At 36.5% G+C, this 22,699-nt stretch overlaps 2 protein-coding genes across 2 annotated transcripts in view; both read right to left on the reverse strand.

The window, feature by feature from the left end:
* LOC122803963 (polyunsaturated fatty acid lipoxygenase ALOX15B-like) overlaps positions 1 to 18,910 on the reverse strand; it is a 782,621-nt gene extending 763,711 nt beyond the window's left edge. The window contains exons 1-2 of the mRNA XM_044073640.1: positions 18,807 to 18,910; positions 17,872 to 17,972 (exon numbers count right to left, since the gene is read on the reverse strand). Coding sequence (XP_043929575.1) covers positions 17,872 to 17,972; positions 18,807 to 18,910 — 205 coding nt within the window. The remainder of the gene's footprint in view (positions 1 to 17,871; positions 17,973 to 18,806) is intronic.
* A 4-nt stretch (positions 18,911 to 18,914) lies between these two features.
* The window catches only part of LOC122803964 (arachidonate 12-lipoxygenase, 12R-type-like), a 399,535-nt gene continuing 395,750 nt past the window's right edge, over positions 18,915 to 22,699 (reverse strand). Inside the window, exon 9 of the mRNA XM_044073642.1 lies at positions 18,915 to 18,996. Coding sequence (XP_043929577.1) covers positions 18,915 to 18,996 — 82 coding nt within the window. The remainder of the gene's footprint in view (positions 18,997 to 22,699) is intronic.

The raw sequence follows: 22,699 nt of genomic DNA on the forward strand, positions 1-22,699 counted from the left end.
AATAAAGCATGGTATTTCAGACCTTCATTGGAATACTTCGAAAACTATTTTAATTCTAAAAAATCAAAAGGACAAATCAGATCCACACAACTACCAACCCATTTCTTTGATTAATATTGATATAAAGATTTTAGCTTCACTTTTAGCTAATAGACTTAGAAAAATTCTTCCTTCTATAATATCCATGAAACAATCAGGCTTTATGTCAGGTAGACATACTTGGGATAATACCTTAACCTTAGATTCCTTAATACATATTTTGAAAAAAGATAAAAATCCAATTTATGCTTTAACATTAGATGCGGCAAAAGCCTTTGACAGGGTTAATTGGATGTTTCTTTTTCATTCCTTATCATATTTTAATATTCCCTTTTCTTTCATTGACATGATTAAGGTTTTATATAATAGTTCCTAGACTTGTCTATGGATAAACAAAATTCTTTCAAAACCTTTACGAATAACTAATGGCACTAGGCAGGGGTGTCCGTTATCTCCTTTCCTTTTCAATATATTCATTGAACCCCTATTTCTTTATATAAAATCAAATACGTTTCATGCGATTCCTAAAGCAATGAATACTAAAGTACCTCTATCAGCCTTTGCTGATGATTTAATCATTTATTTTCAACTTCCGAACACTGATCTTCATAAGATTGAATCTTCCATTAAGGCCTTCTCAAAAGCTTCAGATTATCAGGTAAACTTTCAGAAATCTCACATCTTTCTTATAAATCTTCAGGGTTACAACCCAAATTATTTTCCTGTATCTCCTTTTAAAACTACTTTAGATATTAAATATTTAGGGATTTTTTTATCATAATTATTCATCTACATTTCAAAATAATCTTTTCAGATCTTGGTCCAAAATATCTCTTGATATTCTTAGATGGGAGAAGCTGAAATTATCTCTCTTATCTAAAGCTGCTATAATTAAAATGAATATTCTTCCTAGAATCCTTTTTCAATTCAACTCTGTAGATCAGATAGTACCAAAGTCTTTTTTGACTAAGATAAGTAGAGATTTAGCTAAATTAATCTGGTATCCCAAATCTGTGAGAATTGCATATAATAAATTAACTATTCCCAAATCTGGAGGGGGGGTTGGGGCTTCCAAATTTTCATTTATACTACTTAATAATCTCGGCAAGTAGATTATTATATATTTCCAAACTTAAACTAGTAGAATATAACTCTTATCCTATCTGGTCTAAAATATGGTTTCAACACATTTTGAGTCTGAATTTAAATCCAGAGGCCCTCCCCTTTCTCTCACAAGATTCCTTAAAAAGTCTCAAACTCTTAAATAATTTAAAACATAAGGTTATTATTTTTCAAAATTTATTGAAACTCATCAATCTTGATAAAACCTTCCCCTTACTTCAACCCCTACACCTAAATCCCAATATTAGAATTAATAATCTTCCTATTAATCTTTCTAATTTCCCGTTAATTAAAAACTTAGTGGTTTGGGATATACTCAAACACAATAATGAATCATTATCTAATTTGTGCAAAATATTGAAAATAAATAAAAAATACTTATCGATAATCAGGCAATTGCGGGATATTATTAATTATAAATTCATACATCTTTTTGATGATGGACAAAATATTTCCTTATTAGAATCCGTATTGCACAATCTTATTCTGCCCAAGAAAATGCTTTATAATTCATATAAACTCATATCATCTATGATTAATAGTAGCTCATGTCTTTTTTCAAATTATTGGGATAATTATCACCCTCTTTTTCACATAATCAAAAACTCTTGTCCATAAAGAACACTATTAGTTTTTTCCCCCTTTAAGAATCTTTTTTACACACAGTTAATGATTAATAATAATACTTACTTTACTCCGGCTAAATTAGCGAAAATTGACTCCAATAAGTCTCCTTGTCCCTGTTGCTCAGCGCCCTATGCGGATTTATTTCATATTTTTTGGTCTTGCTATCACACTCACAAACTTTGGACATCTTTAAAGGTCCGTCTCCAAAAAATGGGTCATCACAAATCTACCCTTTGTTGGGAACTAGCCATTCTACACATACCTATGTGTACTCTTTCTATACTTGATACGCATGTTTTAGTTTTTTTATGTTCACTCATGAAATTATACATCTCAAAAAATTGGATGGACCATACTAAGCTTAGTTGGAACAACTTTAAATCAATGGTACTTACTTACATGGCTGCACAGAAATTCATTAGTAAGAGTCCAAAGAAGAGTGCCCTTTATCTGAAAATTTGCTTCAAAGTTAATACCCTTCTCCTTATTTCTACTTGAGTTAATCCAGTGTTTTGTAATCTCTTTGTAATATTTAGTACTGTCTAATTATTGCTATATTACTTTTTCTTTCATCGACAGCTTGTTGGGTTGGTAGTTAAAATTTTGTGAACTATATATGTATACTGTGTATTTTTTTTTTACCTTGTTATAACTTGTTTGGTTTTTCTTTTTGTTGTATTAAAAGAAAATTGCCATTAAAATTTTTTTTGAAAAAAAAAAATAATGTTTCTAAAAGAAATACAGTTACTAGATAGAGACAGCAGCTCATACATGTATTTTTTTGTGAATGTTTCTAACATGTTTTTATTACTTTATGGATTAATAACAAGGTTGATTTTTAACTGTGTTTCTAATGAAATTTTACATACATTATAAGCATGGTAAAGTTCTTTTATGCTGGTAGGATGTCTAGTATTTCAGACGAGAAAGGTGAAATTCTGTAGTTACTTTTAACACAGTAATTATACAATAGGCGGTTCTTTATTAATTACAGTTTTAGTATATAAAGGGATTGCGGGGAATGGCATGTATGCATCTGATGAAGTTTGAAACTAACAAAATTAACAAAAACAATGATGCGGATCTCAGCATCACTTTAACGGAATCGCAGGAGCAACTATTTACCCTTCACTCCACACTGAGTAACAGTCCTACTGCTCCGTCAGCCAGCAATGGTTCATTGAACTCTTCAAAAGGTGACACGAGGAAGAAGGAAGTGAATCCAAGGTCCGGTATGTTTGAGAGTGCGAATTTGAATGCTGGAGATGGGAGAGACATAAATACCCACAATCGGAGATGGGAAAACATCAAAATCATTTTACAGGCACCATCGTTTAAAAATATACCAAGGGGAAGTATGAAGAACATGGGCTCCATAAATGAACAAATTGTGGATTTCGAAAAAATGCTGAAACAGTTTAAAACCATACAAATGGACAACGCATTCCTAGAAAGGTCCCTGGAGCTGGAGCAGGTCCCTAAAGGTTTGCGTATATTTAAATTGCCTTTTGGTTTCAGCTATGATAGTGTTGTGTTTGATGAACTGTTATCACTATATGACAAAACTGGTCTTGAATTGTTAAAACTGATAATTAAGAATAACAATCATAGACTGACTAAACTGAATGAAAAATTAATAGAACTGGACAACAACATTCAAAATGACTTATTATTTGAATACAACAAACACAGAATGGATAACATTTTAAAGGAGATCGATAGTTTTGTTATGAGAGGTTTAGAATACAAGAACAAAAAATTGTTCAGGGACAGCAATGATTATATTAACAAGAGGGCATATCATCATTTTAAGGATTTTAAACTATCTGTACAGCAACATGACAAAGTAAAGTCTTCTGTTAATAATGATGTGAATCATGATATGAACAGGGATACAACTGTATTCAATGCAGACAACAGTGGAAACAACTATGGACATTACAGTCAAAATGCAATGCAAAGGGATGCTTATAGAGACAATGATGTTTTTTTAGAGCAACCCCCACTAAGGAGGTCAGAGAGAATAAAAGACAGGTACCAAGGGGGGAAAAACCAGTATCTGAACCAAGGAAGGAAAACACATTTCAGGACAAATTCCCATTACTATTAAATGGTACACTTCACGCTAATGTATTTGTTGCACCTAATGACATAATCAATACTGACATTATGGGTGAAAATGTGAATGAAAACAACAACCCTACTTTTGATTTAGATTTTGATATGAGAAATACAGAAAATTCCAATGTTTTAAGTGATATTAATCTAACAGTTGACAATCCTGAAACAACTAACCTGTATGTTTGTGATGTTATTACCAATGGTGGTTTTAACATATATAATTACAGTGAATTGCATCTGAATCAAGGTCATGTTACTTTGTTTAAAAGGGGCTTTACATTTGTTCCGTATTTTAAAAGTGATCTAGGTAAAATTCTCACTAATTTGAAACTTTATGTGAGGTTATTGAACTTAAAAATGATTTTTGCTAAAGAACAGATACCTGGTGAGGTTAACATTGATACAAGGTCTATTACGCTTAAAAGATCTAGTACATTTGTACCACCTAGTAACCCGATCATATAAGTTTTTGAATCACTGTGCGAGTCCCAAATATGTAGGGAACTGCAGAAAAAACATGTGAAAAAAGACAATTTAACTGATACTGAGAGATTTTGTGTAGCTGAACGTTGTGGTAACAACAAATACAGAATCATGAAGCCAGATAAGGGTGGTGGTGTTGTGATCATGCCTAAGTTAGATTACATCAATAAAATGGTAACCATGTTAGAAAATGAAGAAACATACAGTAAAGTTTCTAAATACGAGGTACAAAGAGCATACACAAAGATAGACTGGCTACTATATGATTATTTGATGGAAAGCATGATCAACACACAAGAATATGACTTCTTAGTTGTTGAACACCCAATCACCCCTACGATATTTGGTATACCTAAAGTACACAAAAATGTCCAAAATTCACCTTTCAGGCCAATTGTGTCAGCTAAAAATTCTAAACTAGAAACTATAGCTAAATTTGTTGTTGTACATTGTAAAGGTATCAGCATGAATTTTCCACATATAATTAAAGATTCCTGGCATTGCTTAGAAAAATTAAGAGAATTCAATGAGAAGTATACAGGGGACAAGTACATTATGATAACGGTCGATGTTATCAATTTGTTCAGTGTCATACCACATAATGAAGGACTGATATACTTTGAGAGAATTTTAGATAAATACAGTGGATATCACACTGTTAAAAGGAAGCTTTTAGTTGATTTTATGGAAATGATCTTAAACAACAACTATGTTTTCCTAGAAGGGGAATACTACAAACAATGTACAGGAGTAGCAATGGGGGCTAGGTGCGCCCCCACTTATGCCAACTTAGTCCTAGCACAATGGGAAACCGAAAAGGTCTTTACATCTAGCTACTGGGAGAACATTATCTTCTATGTCAGATTTCTGGATGATATTTTGATCTTCTGGAAAGGTGAAGAAAGTGACATAAAAGATTTTATATACTATTTAGACACAAGTACCAGCTTCCTTAAATTTACATTCCAAACATATTTTGAACAGTGTGATTACCTAGACATAAAAATGTACAACAAAAATGGTAAGATCGAATCAAACATCTTCCGCAAGAAAACATATTCAAATAGTTACTTGCACTATGAAAGTTATCACCCCTACTTCCAGAAGAAAAATTTGGTGAAAGGCCAAACGGTTAGGCTTTCACGTATCATTAGTGATGATCAAAATTTCTTGGAAGAAAGTAGACTATTAAAGGATATGTTTGCTGAAAGGGGTTACCCGCAAAATTTGTTAGACTCTGTAATCCAGGAAGTGTCAAATAACAGGGATACAAAATTTAAACCGATAATCTGTAATGGAACAAATATAAGGCCAAAAGAACAAGAATTTATAAGTAAGAAGGACTCATTTATCATACCTTACAATGACAATTCTAAAGCAATAGTTACAATTTTAAACGACACCTGGAATTGTGTGATAAACAACAAAGGATTTACAGAGACTCTAGGTTCGCATCCGAGAATAACATATAGTAGGGGCACCAATTTGAAGGAGATTTTTGAAAGTAGGACACAAGGATTTAAGATATCAAATATGAAGAAATGTGGATTTTGTAAAAGCTGCAAATATATCAATGATGGACCTTATTGTACAGTGTATGTTTATGGTAAAACACTTCAATGCCCTGGACAATGTAACTGCAATACGAAAATGGTTATCTACCTAGCTAGTTGTATTTCATGTCCTGCATACTATGTAGGTAAAACTAAGAGAAAATTAAAAGAAAGAATTATGGAACATGCAAGAGACATTAAACACAAAGGAAACTAATGCTCTATACGTCCATAGTACTACATGTTGTAATTTTAAAAGATTCATCTTTTTTATAATAGACAGAATACACAATTCCTGGGAAAAGGAAGGGGACTTAGATAACTTATTGTTAACTAAGGAGTGCCTGTGGCAGCTTCGACAATGCTAGTACTACACCAGGATTGAATGGGCACATTAATATTGCTAGTATTTTGAAATATAAATCAATATGTATTTGATTAGGTTATTAGGATACAAAATTTATATGTGCCATGTAATAATTTGCATGTGTCATGTAAAAATAAAAATATTTTGTCATGTTTTTAAAAATTAATACACATAACACCATATTATGAGTGAGTGTTTGAAAACACTCTAGTGTACATGATGCACTAATAGTTACTAATCTTTATTACATCACTATTCAGTAACATTATTGTTTTAAAAAAACATTTTTTCCTTAAGACATTAGTTTTATTAAATTATTAATTAACAAATATTTTAATCATGTTTATTAATACATTAGATTTTAGGTAATACATGATTTTGAATAACGTTTATTTTTTAGCATGTTTTATTATAATAATTATAACAATATCTATGTTACATATCAGAACATACATTTTTACAACAATTTTACATTAATGTAAACAATTATGGACTCATATTTAGAATGTGAATTCATCCCAATACATATAAAATCACAACTATTTATTTATATATTAAACATTATTTATACACACATATATTAATTAAATACATTTAACTATTTTAATAATATATATATTTATTTTATATAATTTATTTAATAGAACTGTATTTATAAATATTAGAATTACATATATTTATTAACTGATATATTTGTAAATAATTATAGAAATATACACAATTTTAAGGTTATGCCCTCATAAATTATCATTATGTCTCCTTAAGAGTAATATACTACATAAACTTCTTTCAAAAGTTATCTATAATTAGCAGTTCTGTTTATGGGTTAACATTCAAGACAGAAATAAAAATAAAAATAAAAATAATCAGTATTTTGTATTTTAGCGTAGCGTAACAATCAAATAATTATTAAAACAATTATCCAATTTGCACATTTAATTAATAATTTATTTAGTATATAAGGCTGGTGTAAAGATACGTTATTTGTACTCTGATGAAACCCGCATTGATTTGAGCGGGTGAAAGCGCTCAGTATTCTTTTTTAGTTGTATGTATTTCAAGTTGTAATTCTTTTATTTTTATTGGAATTTGTGTGAGCAATAAAGCTTCTGGACGCCCAGGACATTGCTTCTTGTTTTACTGAAGTTTGAAACTAAACGAAAATGTGGTATACTGTTAAGTATTTATGCTGTGCTTTTTATGGTGTTGTTTTTCATGTGTTTGCCATTTTTTTATTAAAGATCTACTTTTAAGGATTGTCGGTTGTCTTCCCAAGTGCCTTACTGGATTACTGGTGTTTTTTTGTGTTTTGGGCACTTATTTCCCCATCGTTTTGTGTACTTTGATATATGTCCCATCACAGACTCTGTGTACTCACCTAGGGTGATGTGCTGGTTTTCAGTGGCCGCCTCTTTGAACATGTTCCAATCTGTGTTATGAAAATCTTGGAGTGCTCAGACTGCTCCCCTCTGGCCATATCCTTAACTGTTTCTTGGATGGCTCCCTCTGGTTAATAATGATCTATATGCTGGAACTAGCATTATAGAGACATGGTCTGAGTTTCCAGGTGTGGGTAAGACACTGCCTTAAATGCTAGTTTGACACTTATATACACCTTATCCAATATGTTCTCTCACCTAGTTGTAAAATCCACTTGCTGATAGTAATATGTAATGACATGACAGTTAACCAAAAAATAATAAATATACATAAACTAAATAGTAAATGTACACAGATAGAATAGTAAATGCACATACATAGAATTCTAATGATATGACAGTTAATGAAAATATTGCAGTTAAATGAAGAATACAGTAAAACATTAGTTAATATCAGGCTTATAAGAGTCTAGTTGTTATCAAATGGAATTAGCAGCAAATAAATATTGGGTAGGAGGCAGTGAAGTAATTATAGGATAAAGATGGTTACAAATTCTGAAGGAGTATTCAGAAGGTCCAGGTAAAAGGGAGAGAGATAGCAGTAGAGAAGAGGAGATGTGTGTGTGTGTATGTATGTATGTATGTATCCACGGCAATGTCCCAGAAGTGTGGTTGACCAAATTTGCTGATGAGTACAAGCTGGGCAGTGTTATCCACCCATCCACTGATAAAGGCAGCTCAAAAAGGTTTGGAAAAAGCACTCACTTGGAGTACTGAAAACAGTTTCAAGTTAAATTTAAAAATGTTCAGAACACTGGCATTTGCTTGAAAAAAGCTTTTACAATCTCATGTTATAAATTGTACTTCTGTACAGACAGACACAGTCATGAAAGACTTTGGTACTTATGTCAATAATTTTCTATAATTTCACAAGCATGTTTCCACTATAGTTAAGAAACCCTTATATCTGGCACAGTTAATGTCCAAGGGAATGTCTTCATTAATTTCACAAGCATGTTTCCACTATAGTTAAGAAACCCTTATATCTGGCACAGTTAATGTCCAAGGGAATATCTTCATTATGTAAAGAAGTCATCCTGCCAGTGTACTCTTTTCTCACCAGACTCATCACTGAATATAGTACTTTTGTAACTTGAAAGTCCCCAGAGTTACTTGACTAAGGAATATTAATGGCCTTAAATCCTTCAACTATCCCAGTAAATTAGCACCGCTAACTTTATACTCCATAGGGTACAGAGTGCTGGGCCTGCCATAGGGTACAGAGTGCTGGGCCTGCCATAGGGTACAGAGTGCTGGGCCTGCCATAGGGTACAGAGTGCTGGGCCTCCCATACGGTGCAGAGTGCTGGGCCTCCCATACGGTGCAGAGTGCTGGGCCTCCCATACGGTGCAGAGTGCTGGGCCTCCCATACGGTGCAGAGTGCTGGGCCTCCCATAGGGAACAGAGTGCTGGGCCTCCCATAGGGAACAGAGTGCTGGGCCTCCCATAGGGAACAGAGTGCTGGGCCTCCCATACTGCAGAGTGCTGGGCCTCCCATAGGGTACAGAGTGCTGGGCCTCCTATAGGGTACAGAGTGCTGGGCCTCCCATAGGGTACAGAGTGCTGGGCCTCCCATAGGGTACAGAGTGCTGGGCCTCCCTTTTTGACCCCTGAAAAACCCAGTCTTAATTGTCCTCCTGGTTTTTTGCAGAACTAGTATCACTACAAATAGTTGTATTTGAAAGTTAAACCTATACCCACAAATAAACAAGACTTACTGGACAGTTAGGTTCCTAAGTCAATGAATTCCTAGCCTATGGAGCAAATGACCACTACGGGGCAAGCAAAGTAGTACCTTGATGACCTTTAAGGCTAGTGCTGGTGATTAGTGGTAGAGAGAGATTCACATGCGATTTTCATCTACAGCCCTGCCTGGTTTGGGAGGTGAGTACTATTAAGTGCTTCAGAAGGGAGGTACGAACTTTTAAGTGTGTCTACTTAGAGGTTCCTATGGCTACGATCTTATGGTCCTCACAACTGTTTGCCTTACTTGAAGGTGCTTATGACTAGACATCTTATGGTCCTCATGATCATTTGCCTTACTTGAAGGTGCTTATGACTAGACATCTTATGGTCCTCATGATGTTTGCCTTACTTGAAGGTGCTTATGACTAGACATCTTATGGTCCTCATGATCATTTGCCTTACTTAAAGGTGCTTATGGCCAGTCATCTTATGGTCCTCGTGATAGTTTGCCTTACTTGAAGGTGCTTATGACTAGACATCTTATGGTCCTCATGATTGGTTGCCTTACTTGAAGGTGCTAAGACTAGACATCTTATGGTCCTCATAATCATTTGCCTTACATGAAGGTGCTTATGACTAGACATCTTATTGTCCTCATGATCGTTTGCCTTACTTAAAGGTGCTTATGACTAGAAATCTTATGGTCCTCATGATCGTTTGCCTTACATAAGGGTGCTTATGACTACACATCTTATGGTCCTCACGATCATTTGTCTTACTTCAATGTGCTTATGACTAGACATCTTATGGTCCTCATGATCGTTAGCTTTAAATAAAGGTGCTTATGACTAGACATCTTATGGTCCTCATGATCTTTGCCTTACTTAAAGGTGCTTATGGGCAGGAATCCTATGGTCCTCATGATCGTTTGCCTTACTTGAAGATGCTTATGACTAGACATCTTATGGTCCTCATGTTCGTTTACCTTACTTGAAGGTACTTATGGCTAGACATCTTATGGTCCTCACGATCATTAGCCTTACTTGAAGGTGCTTATGACTAGACATCCTATGGTCCTCATGATCATTTGCCTTACGTAAAGGTGCTTATAACTAGACATCTTATGGTCCTCATGATCGTTTGCCTTACCTGAAGGTGCTTATGACTAGACATCTTATGGTCCTCATGATCATTTGCCTTACTTGAAGGTGCTTATGACTAGACATCTTATGGTCCTCATGATCATTTGCCTTACTTGAAGGTGCTTATGACTAGACATCATATGGTCCTCATGATCATTTGCCTTACCTGAAGGTGCTTATGACTAGACATCTTATGATCCTCATGATCATTTGCCTTACTTGAAGGTGCTTATGACTAGACATCTTATGGTCCTCATGATCGTTCGCCTTACTTAAAGGTGCTTATGACTGGACATCTAATGGTCCTCACAACAGTTTGTCTTACTTGAAGGTGCTTATGGCTATGCATCTTATAGTCCTCATGATTATTTGCCTTGTGTAAAGATGATTATGGCTAGACATCTTATTCTCCTCATGATCATTTGTCTTACTTAAAGGTGTTTATGACTAGACATCCTATGACCCTCACAAATTTTGCCTTAACTAAAGGAGCTTATGGCGAGGCATCTTATGGTCCTCACCATCATTTGCCTTCCTTAAAGGTGCTTATGACTAGACATCATATGGTCCTCATGATCGTTTGCCTTACTTGAAGGTGCTTATGACTAGACATCATATGGTCCTCATGATCATTTGCCTTACTTGAAGGTGCTTATGACTAGACATTTTATGGTCCTCATGATCATTTGCCTTACTTAAAGGTGCTTATGACTAGACATCTTATGGTCCTCAATCGTTTGCCTTACCTGAAGGTGCTTATGACTAGACATCTTATGGTCCTCGTGATTGTTTGCCTTACTTGAAGGTGCTTATGACTAGACATCTCATGGTCCTATTGATTGTTTGCCTTACTTGAAGGTGCTTATGGGCAGGCATCTTATGGTCCTCATGATCATTTGCCTTACTTGAAGGTGCTTATGACTAGACATCATATGGTCCTCATGATTGTTTGCCTTACTTGAAGGTGCTTATGACTAGACATCTTATGGTCCTCATGATCGCTTGCCTTACCTGAAGGTGCTTATGACTAGACTTCTTATGGTCCTCATGAATATTTGCCTTACTTGAAGGTGCTTATGACTAGACATCTTGTGGTCCTCATGATCGTTTGTCTTACTTGAATGTGTTTATGACTAGATATCTTTTGGTTCTCATGACCATTTGCCTTACTTGAAGGTGCTTATGACTAGACATCTTATGGTCCTCATGATTGTTTGCCTTACTTGAAGGTGCTTATGACTAGACATCTTATGGTCTTCATGATCATTTGCCTTACTTGAAGATGCGTAAGACGAGACATCTTATGTTCCTCATGATCGTTTACCTTACTTGAAGGTACTTATGGCTAGACATCTTATGGTCCTCATTATCATTTGCCTTACTTGAAGGTGCTTATGGCCAGGCATCTTATGGTCCTCATGATCGTTTGCCTTACTTGAAGGTGCTTACAACTAGACATCTTAAGGTCCTCATGATCGTTTGCCATAGTTGGAGGCACTTATGGCTAGACATCTTATGGTCCTCATGATCATTTGCCTTACTTGAAGGTGCTTAAAACTAGACATCTTCTGGTCCTCATGATCATTTGCCTTACTTGAAGGTGCTTATGACTAGACATCCTATGGTCCTCATGATCGTTTGCCTTACTTGAAGGTGCTTATGACTAGACATCCTATGGTCCTCATGATCGTTTGCCTTACTTGAACGTGCTTATGACTAGACATCTTATGGTCCTCATGATCGTTTGCCTTACTTGAAGGTGCTTATGACTAGACATCTTATGGTCCTCATGATCGTTTGCCTTACTTGAAGATGCTTATGACTAGAAATCTTATGGTCCTCATGATCGTTTGCCTTACCTGAAGGTGCTTATGACTAGACATCTTATGGTCCACATGATCATTTGCCTTACGGGAAGGTGCTTATGACTAGACATCTTATGGTCCTCATGATCGTTTGCCTTACGTAAAGGTGCTTATGACTAGACATCATATGGTCCTCATGATCGTTTGCATTACCTGTAAGTGCTTATGACTAGACATCTTATGGTCCTCATGATTGGTTGCCTTACTTGAAGGTGCTAAGGCTAGACATCTTATGGTCCTCATGATCATTTGCCTTACTTAAAGGTGCTTATGACTAGAAATCTTATGGTCCTCATGATCGTTTGCCTTACATAAGGGTGCTTATGACTACACATCTTATGGTCCTCACGATCATTTGTCTTACTTCAATGGGCTTATGACTAGACATCTTATGGTCCTCATGATCGTTAGCTTTAAATAAAGGTGCTTATGACTACACATCTTATGGTCCTCATGATCTTTGCCTTACTTAAAGGTGCTTATGGGCAGGAATCCTATGGTCCTCATGATCGTTTGCCTTACTTGAAGATGCTTATGACTAGACATCTTATGGTGCTCATGTTCGTTTACCTTACTTGAAGGTACTTATGGCTAGACATCTTATGGTCCTCACGATCGTTAGCCTTACTTGAAGGTGCTTATGACTAGACATCTTATGGTCCTCATGAATTTTTTCCTTACTTGAAGGTGCTTATGACTAGACATCTTATGGTCCTCATGATCATTTGCCTTACTTGAAGGTGCTTATGACTAGACATCTTTTGGTCCTCATGATCGTTTGCCTTACTTGAAGGTGCTTATGACTAGATATCTTATGGTCCTCATGATCGTTTGCCTTACTTGAAGGTGCTTATGACTAGACATCTTATGGTCCTCATGATCGTTTGCCTTACTTAAGGGTGCTTATGACTAGACATCTTATGGTCCTCATGATTGTTTGTCTTACTTGAAGGTGCTTATGACTAGACATCTTATGGTCCTCACGATCATTTGCCTTACTTGAGGGTGCTTATGGCTAGACATCTTATGGTCCTCATGATCATTTGCCTTACTTGAAGGTGCTTACGACTAGACATCTTATGGTCCTCATGATCACTTGCCTTACTTGAAGGTGCTTATGACTAGACATCTTATGGTCCTCATGATCGTTTGCCTTACTTGAAGGTGCTTATGACTAGACATCTTATGGTCCTCATGATCACTTGCCTTACTTAAAAGTGCTTATGACTAGACATCTTATGGTCCTCATGATCATTTGCCTTACTTAAAGGTGCTTATGACTAGACATCTTATGGTCCTCATGATCATTTGCCTTACCTGAAGGTGCTTATGACTAGACATCTTATTATCCTCATGATCATTTGCCTTACTTGAGGGTGCTTATGACTAGACATCTTATGGTCCTCATGATCGTTCGCCTTACTTAAAGGTGCTTATGACTGGACATCTAATGGTCCTCACAACAGTTTGTCTTACTTGAAGGTGCTTATGGCTATGCATCTTATAGTCCTCATGATTATTTGCCTTGTGTAAAGATGATTATGGCTAGACATCTTATTCTCCTCATGATCATTTGTCTTACTTAAAGGTGTTTATGACTAGACATCCTATGACCCTCACAAATTTTGCCTTAACTAAAGGAGCTTATGGCGAGGCATCTTATGGTCCTCACCATCATTTGCCTTCCTTAAAGGTGCTTATGACTAGACATCTTATGGTCCTCATGATCGCTTGCCTTACTTGAAGGTGCTTATGACTAGACATCTTATGGTCCTCATGATCATTTGCCTTACTTGAAGGTGCTTATGACTAGACATCTTATGGTCCTCATGATCATTTGCCTTACTTAAAGGTGCTTATGACTAGACATCTTATGGTCCTCACAATCATTTGCCTTACTTGAAGGTGCTTATGACTAGACATCTTATGGTCCTCGTGATTGTTTGCCTTACTTGAAGGTGCTTATGACTAGACATCTTATGGTCCTCATGATCATTTGCCTTACTTGAAGGTGCTTATGGGCAGGCATCTTATGGTCCTCATGATCATTTGCCTTACTTGAAGGTGCTTATGACTAGACATCATATGGTCCTCATGATTGTTTGCCTTACTTGAAGGTGCTTATGACTAGACATCTTATGGTCCTCATGATCATTTGCCTTACCTGAAGGTGCTTATGACTAGACTTCTTATGGTCCTCATGAATATTTGCCTTACTTGAAGGTGCTTATGACTAGACATCTTGTGGTCCTCATGATCGTTTGTCTTACTTAAAGGTGCTTATGACTAGATATCTTTTTATGACTAGACATCTTATTGTCCTCATGATCATTTGCCTTACTTGAAGGTGCTTATGACTAGACATCTTATGGTCCTCATGATTGTTTGCCTTACTTGAAGGTGCTTATGACTAGACATCTTATGGTCTTCATGATCATTTGCCTTACTTGAAGATGCGTAAGACGAGACATCTTATGTTCCTCATGATCGTTTACCTTACTTGAAGGTACTTATGGCTAGACATCTTATGGTCCTCATTATCATTTGCCTTACTTGAAGGTGCTTATGGCCAGGCATCTTATGGTCCTCATGATCGTTTGCCTTACTTGAAGGTGCTTATGACTAGACATCTTATGGTCCTCATGATCGTTTGCCTTACTTGAAGGTGCTTATGACCAGACATCTTATGATCCTCATGATCGTTTGCCTTACTTGAAGGTGCTTTTGACTAGACATCTTTTGGTCCTCATGATCGTTTGCCTTACTTAAAGGTGCTTATGACTACACATCTTATGGTTCTCATGATCATGTGCCTTACTTGAAGGTGCTTATGACTAGACATCTTATGGTCCTCGTGATCGTTTGCCTTACTTGAAATTGCTTATGACTAGACATCTTATGGTCCTCGTGATCATTTGCCTTACTTGAAGCTGCTTATGACTAGACATCTTATGGTCCTCATCATCGTTCGCCTTACTTAAAGGTGCTTATGACTGGACATCTTCTGGTCCTCACAACTGTTTGTCTTACTTAAAGGTGCTTATGGCTACGCATCTTATGGTCCTCACAATTATTTGCCTTAAAGATGCTTATGGCTAGACATTTTATTCTCCTCACGATCATTTGTCTTAGTTAAAGGTGCTTATGACTAGACATCCTATGACCCTCACGATTGTTTGCCTTACCTAAAGGTGCTTATGGCGAGGCATCTTATGGTCCTCATGATCATTTGCCTTACTTAAAGGTGCTCATGGGCAGGCATCTTATGGTCCTCTTGATCGTTTGCTTTACTTGCAGGTGCTTATGACTAGACATCTTATGGTCCTCATGATCGTTTGCTTTACTTGAAGGTGCTTATGACTAGACATCTTATGGTCCTCGTGATCGTTTGCCTTACTTGAATGTGTTTATGACTAGACATCTTTTGGTCCTCATGATCATTTGCCTTTCTTAAAGGTGCTTATGACTAGACATATTAATTGTCCTGACGATCATTTGCCTTACTTGAAGGTGCTTATGACTAGACATCTTATGGTCCTCATGATCATTTGCCTTACTTGAAGGTGCTTATGACTAGACATCTTATGGTCCTCATGATCGTTTGCCTTACTTGAAAGTGTTTATGACTAGACATCTTATGGTCCTCATGATCATTTGCCTTACTTAAAGGTGCTTATGACTAGACATTTTAATTGTTTTCACAATCATTTGCCTTATTTGAAGGTGCTTATTACTTGACATCTTGTGGTCCTCATGATCGTTTGCCTTACTTGAAGGTGCTTATGACTAGACATCTTATGGTCCTCATGATCGTTTGCCTTACTTGAAGGTGCTTATGACTAGACATCTTATGGTCCTCATGATCATTTGCCATACTTGAAGATGCTTATGACAAGACATCTTTTGGTCCTCATCATCATTTGACTTACTTGAAGGTGCTTATGACAAGACATCTTATGGTCCTCGTGATCGCTTGTCTTACTTGAAGGTGCTTATGACTAGACATCTTATGGTCCTCATGATCATTTGCCTTACTTGAAGGTGCTTATGACTAGACATCTTACGGTCCTCATGATCTTTTGTCTGACTTGAAGGTGCTTATGAATAGACATCTTATGGTCCTCATGATCGCTTGCCTTACTTGAAGGTGCTTATGACTAGACATCTTATGGTCCTCATGATAGTTTGCCTTACTTGAAGGTGCTTATAACTAGACATCTTATGGTCCTCATGATCATTTGCCTTACTTGAAGGTGCTTATAACTAGACATCTTACGGTACTCATGATCTTTTGTCTGACTTGAAGGTGCTTATGAATAGACATCTTTTGGTCCTCATGATCGTTTGCCTTACTTGAAGGTGCTTATGACGAGACATCTTATGGTCCTCATGATCGTTTGCCTTACTTGAAGGTGCTTATGACTAGACATCTTATGGTCCTCATGATCGTTTGCCTTACTTGAAGGTGCTTATGACTAGACATCTTATGGTCCTCATGATCGTTTGCCTTACTTGAAGGTGCTTATGACGAGACATCTTTTGGTCCTCATGATCGTTTGCCTTACTTGAAGGTGCTTATGATGAGACATCTTATGGTCCTCATGATCGTTTGCCTTACTTGAAGGTGCTTATGACTAGACATCTTATGGTCCTCATGATCTTTTGCCTTACTTGAAGGTGCTTATGACTAGACGTCTTATGATCCTCATGATCGTTTGCCTTACTTGAAGGTGCTTATGACTAGACATCTTATGGTCCTCATGATCTTTTGCCTTACTTAAAGCTGCTTATGACTACACATCTTATGGTCCTCACAATCATTTGCTTAGTATTGCCGCTGTGTTACTAAAATTCTTTACCAGAATAAATACATAATAAAATAACACAGAAATGAGAGCTTTAAACTAATCATAGCTGGGGAGGTGATATGTAATTACAAACTAGGTGTGTGTGAACACCATCAGTACTGCTGGGTTACCTATATACCTGCTGCCATCAGTACCCTGGGTTAGCTATATACCTGCTGTCTCTATAAAGTTGAGTGCAAGGAATAATCATGCTGTTGTTGTTACGTCCCGACACTTTGCTTTTTTAACACTATGGAGGTGCTATTTGTATGTTTTAGGCTCAGCTAATTCCGAATCCCAAATTGACTGTCATCAGAGTACAAGTTATACTGCTCTTTTGATTATTTTAAACCATCAAGCCACTGTCACGGAACCTGACAAGTTAATACAAGTTTTTTTGATTAGTTTAACTGCTTTATGGTATATACATTTCTTGTTTTCTCTTGTTAGCATAGAAACTTCAGCAGGTATGACACAGTGACCCAATACACAACTGTAAAGCAAGGAATGGTTTGCATTCAATTTCTTGATCAGAAGAATAGCATTTTCAACTGTATAAACTATGCAGTAAATAACAAACCTGCTATTGGAGATGGATCCCAGAATATTCTTTTGAAATCATCCAACTTTGTAAAAGGTAGATCTAAATTCCGAATTATCTTCCTACATTCCTGAGATTTACTTTGTATGAAGAAGGGGGAACAAGTTATTCAATATGTTTAGTTCCATGCAAATGTACATAAATGTGCACATAACATTTTCATACAAATATAAATGTCACATACTGCAAGAAAGAAAAACAGAGTAAACATCTAAACAAGATATGAACATAAACCAAAAACAAATATAACACAGTAACCTACACACTGCAGGAAAAATCCAATATTTAATTTTACACAAGATTAGCACTTTCATCTGGCAACAATAAAGATTTCTTTAGGGTTTTCTTGCAGTCTATTGGGCACTGTGATGCGTTTCTTTTTGGTTTTGGTTCTGATTTGCACACACTATCTCCCAGGGTATCATTTTTGGTGAAAAATAGGAACATGTAGAACATTTAAAAATGTTGCGATACAGCAGTATGAAAGTTAGAAGTAAGAATACTTTATTCTTACTTTACTCTGGCTGCCCACCTAGCTAAAAGTCTGTTAAATTCCTTAGCCTGTTTCTGCCACCACAACTGCTGGAATGGCATGGAAGGCTATTCCGAACGTTTCATTTCTTTCATGAAAAAGCATATCTCCCTGCAGCCTGTAACCCACTACATTCATGATAACCTGTGAATATAGTCACTGATGTTCATTTAACAGCCTTTTTAACTCAGAAACTGGAAAGGGTAACTTGCACAAACAGCACCCCCCACACTGCTGCAAGTACAGACTAAATTACACCTGCCCCTCCCTCTTATTCCTGGTAACCTGACTCATATTGAATCTAAATCATTCTACTGAAATCAACAATTTACAAAAAGACAGTTACAGATAAGAGGGGGTGCTGAAAAGTTTTAAGCCCAACCAACTTTCTAAATTCTGACCATTATTTTGCTCTGTAGTTGAAAGTAGGATTTTTTCATCTTGTAAAGCGCCCAATTGCAGAATCATAACACTATCTTTTGACATTGTTTCAGATCATTGATTGAACCATTTTAATGAATTGTGTGGAATTTTCAAGTATGGAACTCCGAGCCATCATGAAGTTCCTATTCCTGCAGAAGAAAACTCAAAATGAAGTGCATACATGTATGATGTAAACATTGAGTGACAAGGGTCCTTTTTACTCAGCTGTGAAGAAGTGGTGTGTAAATTTTCAATGTGGAGATTGAGACTGAAGATGCAACAAGGTCTGGGAAGTCTCAAACAGTATCACCTCCTGAAATTGTTGACCATCAGCATGGCCTGATTTTGGCTGATCGGCAAATAGCATCTAAAACAATTGCTGAGACACTACAGATATCCAGGGAGCATGTTAGGTTTATAATCCATGAGCTGTTGGGTATGTAGAAGCTCTCAGCTAAGTGGGTGCCCAAATGTTTGAATGGCAATGGAAAAAGGCATTGAGTGGACAATTCCAAGTTGATTTTGTGGTATGTTCATTGGGCTGGTGCCAACTTTTTGGAACAACTAGTTACTGCTGATGAAACATGGTTACACCACTATGATCCTAAAACAAAACAGTCCATGCTTTAAGGATTTTTTTGAAAGGTACGAGATTAGAACTACATCTGGTCAACAGTGGGAGTGAGTGCCATGCCTTAGCTAGACTGTGAGATTATAGGTTCTGTCCTGGTATTTTAGAGGCTTTGGAGATAGTGAGATGCTTCTTATCTTCAGACCCGAGAGCTGTTCTACGGTTGTGGGGTTTGATAATGTTGTTCAGGGCAGGGCAGGCTAGGGGCTTATAAATTATGTTGTGTAGTGTTGTGAGTTGGATATAGAGGAAGTGAATGGGGAGTTTTAGCCAGTCTAGCATTTGCACTGGTGTACAATGATGTATACTGGTTTTGGAATTTATGTCAAACTTTGCCACTTTATTGTAGCATTGTTCCATTTTGGATCTAATGGAAGTCTGTAGGGTAGGGAAGATAGAGGCACTATATAGAAGGGAGGGTAGTAGGAAGGTTTTTGCTATGGTAATATTGGTTGATGCGGTCAGAGAGTGTTTGTTTTTGTAGATGGTGACAAATGTTTGGTGATTTTTTTTATATATATTTTGTTGGACATGGAGCTCAAATGTTAACTCATTATCAATAGTTACACTTAGAAGTTTAGTATGGTGGGCTATTTCAAGAATAGTATTATCAGCCGCTTATATTTTGAATTGTTTCTGTCAGTAGAGAGGTTTTTTGGAAGGAAAAGAAGGAGTTTAGTTTTTTGGAAGTTTAGGAATAGTTGATAGTCAGTGATCCAAGATTCAAATGCAGAAAAAGTATGTTGTGTGATTGTGAAAAGTTGTGGCAGAGCAGGAGTAGACAATAGTGAAGTCACCTGCGTACTGTATGAGTGCACCAGTGGGTGAGTCAATGTTTTACTGCTTGTTATCACTTGTGAAGGTAACTGTGGAACCATTGTAAGGTTAAAGGGGTAAGGCTCAAATATGACAGGTTGCGCAAGAGTATGGAATGTGAGATGGTGTCAAATGCCATAGTAAGGTCGAGAAATATGGCAGATACCAAGTTACCTGTGTCTCAAGCTCTGTTTATTGATTCAGTAAAAGATAGGAGGGCTGCAGATGAGCTATGGCCTGGGTGGAAACCATGTTGGGTATGTATAAGAAGGTTGCTTTGTAGTATGTATTTCATTAACTGTTGCTGGGTCCATTTTTCTAATATTTTAGAGATGGGATATAGAATGGCGATGGGTAAGCAGTTGCTGGGTTCAGTAGATTTAGCACATTTCTGAATAGCGATGATATATGACTTTTTCCATATTTCTGGTACTAAAGATTCTGAAATAGATCTATTGAGCAAGATGCTGATTGGGTAAGTTATGGAGCTGGCCGTTAATTTAAGGTAAATGGGAGGAAGGGTGTCAGCGGAGGTAGAGGAGGGTTTAAATATCAGTAGGAGGTTTTTTTATGAGGCTTGTAGATATTGATTGTAAGGAGAACATTGGTGAGTTTTCAGAAATGAGTTTCTAACTACTAAGTTGGAGATGGTCAGAAGTGGCAGAAAGAGCACTAATGGGGGGTTGAGGAGGAAGAGGGGAGGGGCTGAATTTGGTGGTATTAGAGGTCAGACTGGCTATGGTTTGAATGAAGTGTTTGTTAAAGTTTTTGGCTAATTGAGATGGAGGAGTGTTAAGTGAGAGGCAGAAGTCTTTTTTAGAGTCAGAGTTAAATAGGGTTGATATAGAAGACCAGCATTTTTTAGGGTTGGTTTTGTGCTCTTGTTGAAGGTGGGTATAGTATGATTGTTTCTTTGGCAGCCTGTTTCTTTACTTGGTTTTGCAATTGTTTAAGTGTATTAGATATTCTACTTTTTTACTATGTTTCAGGAGACCTCAGATCTCATCCCTTTGTTCATTAGGTTTTGCAAGCTTTGGCTTGGACTGAAGCTAAAGTGTCCAGTATTTTTAAAAATCGGGTGTTAAAGAAGTGTACAGCTTCATGAAGTGGGAGGTGTTTTAGCGGTAACCAATTTATTTTGAGTAGTAATTCACTGAATTTGCCTTGGGTAAAATTGGTTAAGTTAAGGACAGATTTTAGAGTCTGTGATTTTGGTAGGGGTACTTTGGTTCTAATGGCAAATGTTAGTAGGTAGTCACCGAGGGAATTTGGCAGTGTGCCACTAGTGTTGAAGTTACTAGGATGTGACAGTAGAATCCAGTCTAATATAAATTGTTGAGTGTGGTGTTTGGAGTACCTAGTACAGGAATTAATGAGTTGAGAATAACCACGGAAGTTAATACTGTTTGATGGTAATTCTGATGAGATGGACTGACAACCTATATTAACATCACCTAAAATAATAGTCTCCTGTTTGATGGTTTGGGAACAGCAGGATAAAATATCATCTAATATGGGAATATTTTGTCCTGGAGGAATATAGAGAGCAATGATTATATACCTCACAGTACTGTGAAAAAAAAATAGAAAGAAAGAAAACATGGACAACCCCATCCTTCTGACAAATCTGGTTTTATTTTTGGTCTTTTTGGTACATTCAGAATTTTTGTACAGACTGTGTTCAGCTGAACAACCTTCAGAGACTGAGATACAATCTCTACATCAGACAGTCCGTTACAATGTATCTGTGCACCTGGGTAAGAAATAATACATCAGCGACTGCCAAATTAATAATCTCTGCATAAGTATAGGTGTGGTTAATAAGTGTACTTACTCACACAAGATTTGATCCTGAAAGAGTAGCACCCTGTAACTGTATGGGTATACAAAGGGCTTCACTTTATTTCCCACAGTGGTGCATGTTCCCTGTACCTTATAGGAAAAGATGGATGTAACAAATGAAGAGCTCTAGTTTTATCTAATTAAGTAAAAACACAATATTTTTGAATCAAAGGAAAATTAAGACATGTAAAAACAGTTGCTGTTCAGTGTATTTTTTTATACTTTACTTATAAGTTGTAAATAACAGTATGAGGATACAAGTTCTGTCACCACTAAAAAAAAATAACGACTGAAGCAACTTACAAAGATTTGAAATTCAGGTTTAAGATTAAATGTAATAATTTGTGAGTGAGTACATGACGGAGTAAGTTAATGAGTTAATACATGAGTGAGTGCTGAGTGAATGAATGTGAGTACATAAGTTACTAAGTCAGTGAGTGTGAGTGAGTACACAAGTGAGTGAGTGAGTGTGAATGAGTGACTGAGTAGGTGGGTGGATGAATTAATGAGTGAGTGTGAGTACACGAGTGAGTGAGTACACGAGTGAGTGAGTGAGTGAGAAT

This window comes from Protopterus annectens, chromosome 6.part0, assembly GCF_019279795.1.
Source record: "Protopterus annectens isolate FY-2018-M chromosome 6.part0, PAN1.0, whole genome shotgun sequence".
Lineage (NCBI taxonomy): Eukaryota > Metazoa > Chordata > Ceratodontiformes > Protopteridae > Protopterus > Protopterus annectens.